This window comes from Pteropus vampyrus, unplaced genomic scaffold, assembly GCF_000151845.1.
Source record: "Pteropus vampyrus isolate Shadow unplaced genomic scaffold, Pvam_2.0 Scaffold193, whole genome shotgun sequence".
Taxonomy (NCBI): Eukaryota; Metazoa; Chordata; class Mammalia; order Chiroptera; family Pteropodidae; genus Pteropus; species Pteropus vampyrus.
The window spans coordinates 1,864,235-1,873,950 of record NW_011888974.1 but is presented as its reverse complement, the minus strand read 5'-3'; the positions used below and the strand labels follow the sequence as shown (position 1 = coordinate 1,873,950).

The 9,716-nt window shown below is 42.7% G+C and overlaps 1 protein-coding gene across 4 annotated transcripts in view; it reads left to right on the top strand.

Annotated features, from left to right (window-relative positions):
* STYXL1 (serine/threonine/tyrosine interacting like 1) overlaps positions 1-9,716 on the top strand; it is a 54,024-nt gene that overhangs the window by 5,752 nt on the left and 38,556 nt on the right. For 3 of the 4 annotated variants that reach the window (XM_023537548.1, XM_011371546.2, XM_011371545.2), the window contains exon 2: positions 5,259-5,362. In XM_023537548.1, the coding sequence (XP_023393316.1) occupies positions 5,263-5,362 (100 nt within the window). In that variant the 5' untranslated portion in view covers positions 5,259-5,262. Of the gene's footprint in view, positions 1-3,453; positions 3,627-5,258; positions 5,363-9,716 lie in introns of all 4 variants that reach the window. The other variant, XM_023537547.1, reaches the window with a different exon arrangement.

Genomic DNA, 9,716 nt, shown 5'->3' with positions numbered 1-9,716 from the left:
GAGCCTGGTCAGGGCCAAGGACCCATGTCAGAGGAGCAGAAGGTGGGCTGTAAGCTCATTCAAGGAATGGGGAGAAGCAAGAGCTGGAGGCAGAGTTGGCGAGGTGAGACCATATATGGTGGCCATAGCCTTTGGGAGACTGTGTTGCAGTTCACTAGCCCTTACCTCCGATAGCTGTCTTGCTGTGTGGGTAGGCCTGTCAACCTCATAGGACCACTAGGTACCTTGGGTGTCGTAGGCCTAGGTTTGGGGACGTGGAGGTGATGGCAAGATAGAAGATAAGGGACAAGATGTAAGCAGCTGGGTGTAGGCCCCAGGCCCACATCTACTCCTTCTAAAATACAGAGATACTGGCAATCGCTAACAACAGGGCGTGGTGCCCTCTGAACTGAGAGATTTCAGGACACTTGCAGCTTCTGCAGCTCTGGGGTACTGTGGCCTGGGACTCTGACCTCTAGCTTTGTCAAGTTTCAGGCCACAGGGAAGGTGTCATGCTGGGATCAGGGAAAGACTGTATCAGATCCCTTAGGATCCTGACCCTCAGGCAGTACCCCCTGTCCCCATCGCTTATAAACTTGGCCAGATCCTGCTCTGGTCTTTGGCTTGAGGTGCTTTGAATGGTGCTTTCTTTCTATTGGACTTGTAGCCATCACAGGCTCTTAGGCGAAGTTGAAAAGAAAGAGATAGGGTAGAAGTAAAGGAACTATCTGTTTCCTAAGCTCCTGCTCTAAGCTAGTCCCAGTGCTGGGCAATTTATATCAATGTAACATTCTTATACCATTTCTAGTATGTATTACTGCCTCAATTTGAAAGTAAGTGATACCTCTCACTGTGTTTAAGCCTTGGTCAGTTTTCCACAGAGAACCAGGGAGTAGTGAGGTTGGCTATCGACACTGACTCATATCTGTGTAGTCCTCTGGTCCCTGCTCAGCCTGAGCCAATAGCCCAAAGTGAAGCTCATGGTCTGGCTTCTCCAGGCACATTAAGTAATGCCTCTTCTCCACCAGAAGCAAATGCTCATCAATTGTGTCCACCTGGACTGACTGGGATGAGAATCAGACCAAGTTCTCAGTGTCCTGGAACTCTTGTGAGAAGCCTGGGGTCAGGCCCAGCCTCTGACAGCGTCAGTCAGAATGGAAGGCCCCAGTTGTTGATCAGGCACAGGGAGGCAGGAGAAGGGCTGAGTCTAGCCAGTTCTCAGGCTATGGCAACCCCAATTGGCTGTTTTCCACATGCAGACATGCTTTCCCTGGAGCTAAGCTCGCCATCCCAACTGTGGGACTGCTCTGGGCTGACTGAGAGAAAGCCACACACAAGTCCCATGGTTTAAAGTTCATGTCATCACAAGGAGGGTGAGGAACATTCCTCCTGGTGGGTGTCTAGTGTGTAAGGACAAGGCCTATGTTGGCACCCTGCTCTCCTAACGTAGGTGGCTTTGCTTGCCACCCAGATGGGCCAGTTAATAGGAAGATTGGTCTCTCACCTCATCAGACAGGATCCCCAGAAAGTGCTCCCTCTGACTTCCCATCCTACCTACCTGCCCCATCAGCTCTGCAAGAACTATCCCACTAAACACCCAGAAAGCCTCTTTAAGAAGAGCTATGCTGTGCTGAAAGAGTCCAAAGGGAAATGTCTTAAACTTGCCATTTTGACTCCACCATTATGAATAGGTCACCCAGAAAACAAGATTTCATAGAAATAATCAATACAAATGAAATTCACAGTGGCAGAAACCATGATTACCAAAGTCCGATACAATAAAAATCTGATTGAGGAATCAAATCTTTATTGTAAAATTCACATGGGAAAAAGACTTGATCTTGGGAAAAATAAGCTTGGCTAAACATAATTGAAAGTGAAAAAAATTGGAATTGGTTAACTGAAATATAGAAAATTAATTAAGGAATTAAATTGGCTAAATGGACTTCATTAAGGAAAACACTTTTGGCAAAAACTCATTAATAGTTTTATGGTTTTATGTAAAAATTCAATATCAAAATATTCTTAGGGCCTAAACAGTAGAGCGAGGAACATCTTAAACCCTGCAGAGTTCTGAGTAGTGCTGAAATGAACGTTAATGCTTAGTCTTCCACCCACCCAGGCTAGTGCTGCCCCTGATCTCAGCTCACAGGGCTGCATCATCTCTCAGAAACATGCCGTGAGGTTCAGGGACTGTCATCCCTCCTGTACTTTACTAGTGAGTGGGAGCAGTTCTTACCTGACCCTTTAGGAAGGAAAGAAGTCTGAAGGAGTTGATTCATGGGGCTGGGTTTTCACCTGGATGCTCAGAGACAATTCTGCTAGTGAATGAATAGATGAAGGTTGTAGTGAGGGAAAGTATGTGGGAGCTTGAAGATGGCTCTGAGAGATAGACCAGATAGGTTAGCAGCCAGCTTTTAGATTGGTTTACTGAAGTTGTGGGACTAGACACAAAACCCATCCTCTCTCCCCTATATTCACCACCTCCACAATGGCTGGGGAAGGGCTTTCAGAGGGAGAGGACCTGATTGAGGAAGGGCATGGGGAGGTCCTTGTGAGGAATCTACATGTGGCATCTATATGTATAGCATCAGGTCAAGATGGCCCATTGTTGAAAGCAGGAACAGTGACTGACTAATTTATTTATTCGACACATGCTTATTGGGCACTGCTCTGTACCAAGAACCCTGGACACTGGATGAGAATACAGCAGTGAACAAGACAGGAAAGGTCCCTGCTCTTATGAGCCATACATTCCAGTGGGACAAGACTGATGATATAGCTGGCAAACAAGTGAGTGTGATAATGTCAGGTAATAGCAAGTGAGGTGAAACAAAGAAACTCATATTTTGAAAAGATCACCCTGACTGCCATACCAAGATTAGACTGTGGGAAAAAAGCAAGAAACAAGAAATCAAGTTGGAAAGTATCATCAGAAGAGAGACAATAGTACTTTGGTTTCAGATGTTAACCCTGGAGATGGAGAGAAGTGGATGGATTTGGAATATATTTAGGTGTAGAGTTAATAGATTGGATGTGAGGGGCCGAGGGAAACAGGAATTAGGGATGTGGACTTGTGTAACTAGGTGGGTAATGGTACTGTTTATTGAGACTGAGAATACTAAAAGATAAACAAGTATTGAAGTGTGGGCATGTATGAATTAAAAGTTCGGTATTGGCCATGTTATATATGAGATGCCCATCAGGCATCCAAGTAGAGTCTGGAGCTCAAGGGGGAGGTCATACAGGAGCTACAGTTTGAGACTCACTGGTATATGAGGGGCTAGATGAATCACCTAGGTTCTAGATCTTAGAGTGGTGATTCTCAACTTGCGATGACTCTGCCCCCTTCTTCCAGGGGACATTTGACAACGTCTGGACCACTTAGTTGCTACAACTGGATAGGGGGAGGTTTGCTCCTGGCAACTACTGGGTAGAGGCCAGGGACACGGCTAAACATCTTATGATGTACAGGTCAGCCACACAACAGAGAATTTTCTGGCCCCAAATGTCAATGCTGATGAGATTGAGAAGCCCTGTCCTAGAGTGAGAGTATAAATAGAAAGGAAAGATGACTATGCCCAAGGACATTCTTATGTGAAGAAAGAGAGCTTCCTTCAAAGAAGACAGCAGGAACAGTTTGAGAGGTAGGAGAGAAGCCTGGAGAGTGTGTGGGGGGGAGGGAGTCCTGGAAGTAGAGAGTGCTGGGAAAGGAGGAATGCTCAACTGGGTTAAATGCAGCTAAACAACTCCATCCTTTGAGCACAAAGGGAAGTGACTAATGGATTAGGCAAGATGGACATTGTTGATGACTTTGATAGCAGTTTCTGTGGTTTGATAGCTCCAGGGAGAAGGTTGTACCAGTAACCAACTCATACTGAGTATTTATTTCCTTCCTACTCAGAATGCCTTACATGTAATTTCATTAATCCACACATAACGGATAGGTACTATTATGCTCATTTTACAGAAGTAGCAATACTAATATTACCCCCATTGCACAGAGGTGGAAACTGAGGCACAGAGAAGCTAATTATTCCCCATAAGGCATCTCATAGTAAGTGGCATAGCTAGGATTCAGACTTAGAAGTTTGGAGGTGAGGAAGTGGAGCCAGTAAGCCAATACCACCCTTTTGAGAAGTCATGCTGTAAATAAGAACAGATACAGGTACAGATAATGTTTGCATGCTGATAGGAATGATCCATGTGGAGGCTGAAATTGATAGAGGAGAGGCTGAGAACTGAAGTCTTTGAGGTGAGAAGCATCCAAGGCCCATGTCTAGGAGTTGGCTTTTCCCAGGAGCATCATACTGGTAGTTCTGAAGTGGCCTCTAACTGTTTCAAGCAAGATTACCTACCTCTTGGATTCAACTTCTCCCCCTCCTGCCTCCTGCTGGCCTGCAGAGGCCTGCTAGGCAGCTCCTTTTAGCCCCCACCCCTGCTAAAAGGAAGCCTCCCTGCAGGAAACTGCTGCACAGGCCCAGCCCTTACCCCTCAGTATCCTTGGGGCACCAGGGACAGTCGTGCTCAGCAACTAGTATCTCAAGTGCAACCCTGCAGTCAGGAACCAAAGCCTAGGCTGGCCGGTGGTTCTGTCAATACGCATCAGGGATTCTCCACCCAACTTTGACCTTCATAATCCTATCAAAAGCCTCCCCAGAGTCTTCACTTATCACTCTATCCCAACTCTTGCTATACCAGGCTCCTTTGAGCTCTCAGATAATGTTCTTGCCTTCACCCTTTCTCCCTCCTCCACCTGGCTAAGTCTTGCTTAGCCTCTTCTCTCAGCTTAGCAGTTACATCTCAGACAGCCCTTCTCTGATTTCTCCTAGCTAGGCAAGGCCCTCCTGTTAGTTCTCCCTTTGACATGAGACACTGACCCTTTTGTAGTGCTTTTCCTACTTGTATTTTTTTTGTCCGATGTCTGCATTCCGCTCTAGACTGTAACCTTCAGGAAGGGGAGTCTAGTTTACCATAGTTATTTCGGGTGCCTGGCCTGTAATAGATTGCTCAGTAATATGCTAAAAGAACAAATGAGTTGGTGACTATTTTACAGTCTACTTGGTATTTATATGGCTCAGATATGTTGTGTTCAATATTTCATTCTCTACACATTTTTTACTACAAAATTTGGAAGCTTTCCTTATCACTTCCATGGTTACTTTCATATTTGTTCGAAGGTATGTTAAGAAAGAGTTTAATCCAATATCTTACTTTGTGACCATTCATTTGAAATAGAAAGAGGTACTAAGCTTTACATTATTGCTTCTTCCCAATAGGACGATGGGTTTGGTTTTATGTGAACCTATAGAGCTTTACAACATCTTGAATCAGGTCACAAAACTATCCAGATTGACTGAACCTAACTATCTCTGTTTATTGGGTAAGTACTTAAAAAAATATATATATTGTGAATAGTGTCCTTCAAACATTTGTTTTTGATGAATCAACAAACTTTTCAGGATAGGGGAATAAGTGACTTTAGAAATCTATTAAACTCATTAGGCATAGCTTAAAATGCTACGACTGTTACATAACTTGGTAGTCATTCCAGATTAAATCTAGAAGAGAATTTCCTGTAAGATTCACGTTCTGAGTCCTCTTGTTTTAGTGAAATATTTCAAACATTGAACATACATAGTAGTACTAATAAATACCCATGTACTCACCACTCAGATTTAACATAATAAATTAAATGTTACACACACAGATGTACCCCTCTTTTGTACCCCATCCTGATCCCATTTCTTTTCCTCCCCAGAGATAACTGCTTCTGTATTTCTACATCTTTATTGCATATGCAGGCATCCTCAAATAATGTGTGGTTTAAACATTTACACAAATAGTACCATAATATATCAACATTATGCAACCTGCTTTTTTTTAACTTAAGATTATATTTTTGAGATTTTTTTCCCCCCATGTCTAAATGTGAAGATCTAATTTATTTAACTGTTAATTGGGATATGTATCCATTCCTAATTGATTGCAATGTGTTGCTTGCACTGTGTGGTTCTTTATGGATAGTGAATGACTTTGTATCTCCCTCCTTATTCATGTACAAGAGTTTCTTCAGGATATTTACCTAGAAATGTTATTGCTGAGTTGCAAATTCAGCTTCACTACGTTATTGTCAAGTTGCCCTCCAAAAAGATTGTATCAGTTTACACTCCCATCATCAGAGTAAGAAACATACCTATCAACATCTGGTTTTGTCAGCATTTAACATTTTTGCAATCTGGTATGAATTTCTGTTATGATGTTTTTTCACTCCAATTTAAAAAATTTTGATAAAATACATATAACATAAAATTTACAATCTTAACCATTTAAAAACTACATACAGTTCAGTGTTATTAAATACAATCATAATGTTGTGCAACATTGTGCCCCATCACCCATCTCCATAGCTCTTCATCTTGTAAACTGTAAAACTGGAATTTTGTACCCATTAAACCATTCCTCATCCCCTCCCCCAAAATGGCAACCACCATTTTACTTTCTGTGTCTATGATTTTGACTATTCTAGGTTCCTTGTGTAAGTGGAATCATACAGTATTTGTCTTTTTGTGACTGGCTTATTTCACTTAGCACCATAATGTCCTAAAGTTTCATCAGTATTGTAGCATATTACAGAATTCTTCCTTTTTTAGGCTGAATAATATTCCAGTGTATACCACATTTTGCTTATCCATTTATCCATTGATAGACATTTGGGTTGCCTTCCACATTTTAGCTATTGTGAGTAATGCTGCTATGAACATGGGTGTACAAATATCTCTCTGAGACCCTACTTTTACTTCTTTTGAATATATACTCAAATGAAATTGCTGGGTCGTATTGTAATTCTATTTTTAATTTTTTGAGGAACTGCCATATTGTTTTCCATAGAAGCTGCACCATTTTACATTCCCACCAACAGTGCACAAGCATCTTAATTTCTCTACATCTCTGTCACACTTGTTATTTTGTGTATGTTTTTTTTATAGTAACCTTTCTAATATGTGGGAGGTGGTATCGCATCTTAGTTTTATCGCATTGTAGAGTACATAGATAACTCCTAAAACGCAATAAAAAAAAACCCGATTCAAAAATGGGCAAAGGACTTGAACAGACATTTCTTCAGAGAACATAAGCAAATGGACAATAAGTACATAACAAGATACTTGACATCACTAATCATCTAATTTACTGTTGATTTTATCTAATGGTTTCTTCATTTCAGTTATTGTCGTCTTCATTTCTGACTGGTTCTTTTTTATGTTTTCTATCTCACTAAGATCATTTATTCTTCCCTTAGGTTCATCGAACATCCTTATAACCAGTGGTTTTTTTTTTTTTTAATTTAATTTATTTTATTTTATTATTATTATTTTTAATGCCTACAGCACCTGGTATTCCTAGGTGGTCTCCCATGCAAGTACTAACTAGGCCTTACCCTGCTTAGCTTCTGAGATGAGATAAGGTTGGGCACGTTCAGGGTGGCATGGCCATAGACTATAACCAGTGTTTTGAACTCTCCATCTAGTAGATTGCTTGTGTCCATTCTGTTTAGTTCTTTTTCTGGAGTTTTGTTCTGTTCTTTCCTTTGAGACATGTTTCTTTATCTCCTCACTTTGGCTGTCCCCTGTGTTTGTTTCTATGTGTTAGGTAGATCTCCTACATCTCCCAGTCTTGACAGAGTGGCCTTATGCAGTAGATGTCCTATGGAGCCCAGTGGCACAGTCTTCCTGAACCAGGTGCTCCAGGGGTGTCCCTTGTGTGGGTTGTGTTTGCTGTCCTATTGTAGTTGAGCTGTGATTTCTATTGGCATGTCAGTGTGTGGGACTGATGCTTAGGCTGATGGCTGCGAGGACTGGCTGTGACTACAGTGGACAAGCTGTTGTGTGGGGGTTGACCCCACAGAACAGGATTTGCTTTAGCGGGGCTCTGGTGCCTGCCAAGTCCACCCTTCGGGTTTGTCATTTGTGACATTAATTGGTGTGTTCTGGTGCAGTCTAAAGCTGGTTCTGGGGCCTCTTGGGAGGGGCTCTGTGCAGGCCAGGGTCAGCTGCTGCCTGTGTCAGGCCCAGGGCCACCTAGTAGGAGCTAAAAAGTGATCTGTGGTTGATAGCTGCCTGTGCTGGGCTTGGAAGCATCTAGGAGTAGTTCTGCTGTAAACTGATGCCAGCTGCCACTATTGCTAGGCTTGGGGCTGCTTAGCAGTTGGTACAGGGAACACTGAGGCCAGCTGCTGCTTGTTTGGGGTTTGTGGACCTTTGAGAGATTTTAGGAAAGTCTGCAGTGTGAGCCCAGGTCACCACTTGTATAGATTAGCTTCTGAAAGAAGTTTGGGCCGGGTGTGTGAATTGGGTGGGGTAGGGTCTCAGGGAATCACCAGGGTGGGATGAGAGCTGTGTTAGCTGGGTTAATGGAGACTCAGATTTGGTGGCTGCCTGCGCCTTGCAGGCTGTAGAGTGGGAGGGTTCAATATAGGAACGATGGTGCCCACCATCACTTTTGCCTGTACCTGCTTAGGGCAAGTGTGAGAGAGTGAGTCTGTGCTCAGGCCCTTTAAGAGAACACCTGGGTCTCCAGCAGCTGTCCATCTCACCTGGACTGAGTCTCTGCTGATTTTCACAGCCAGCTGTTGTGGGGAACTCTTCAGCACTGGTGCTCTGAGCTGGAAAGCCCTGTGTGGGACTGAGACCCCTGCTCCTCAAGGGGACCTCTGCAGCCAAGATACTCCTCCTGATACTTAACTGCCACATGTGGGTGTGGAAACTGCCTGTTCCACATCTTTGCTTCTCCTACCAGTCTTGTCGTGGATTTTTTTTTATATTCTTAGTTATAGGAGTTCTGTTCAGCTTGTCATCAGGTGGCTCTTAAGGGTGGCTGTCCTATAATTTAGTTGTAATTTTGATGTCATGGGAAGAGGCTAGCACAATGTTTATCTGTTTTGTCATCTTGACCAAAGGATTAATGCTTTTCCTAATCTTTCATGTCGCACTGCTAAAATGTGAAATCTGTCTAAAAGAGATAATCAGATAAAAGAAAATAAATAAAATATAAGGTGATTATTTTGGAAAAGAATCTGTGAGGTCATAGTTGTTTGAGATTTCCTATTGAGATCATACTCTATTTTATCACAACGAATAACGATTAGTAGCAAGAATTGCCAAAAATCCTATGTTGAATTCTTTCATGTTCCTTGATGACTGGCCAGGGAAGCAGCAAAGGAGTTTGGGAGTACATACTCTTGTTCATACGAAGTGCCCTCATAGGATGAAGTGCAGGGTAGGTACAATTCATTTGAAGTCTTATCTGTAGAAAGAGGCTGTTATGTGTCAGTCAAGACACCCACTAGTTTGTGGAGATCCCTCAGAAAGTGTGAATTTTTAATCTGGATTGTACTTGAGTTTCACCAGCCTTTTTCATTGTGTTCATAAGAAGTTGCGGGTGATCTGCCAGCACTCACACTACCCCTTTTATCCTGACTTTGTTGTGTAATTGCTATCTATGGCTTTGGAATCTCACAAGTGACATTCTGTATAATTTGAAGGAATAACCATGTCTCCTTAGTTTCCCCATTCCAGGTTTGCAGTTTCCAAATATCACTTAGAATTATTTATTCAGGTGAGTGGCCATATGGATACTAACCTTCTATGAAGAAAGCAAATATATGATTTACACTGCCATTTAGGAAGTGGCTGTACCCAAACAGGCTCCTACCCCAAATTACTGATAGTTGGCATTTG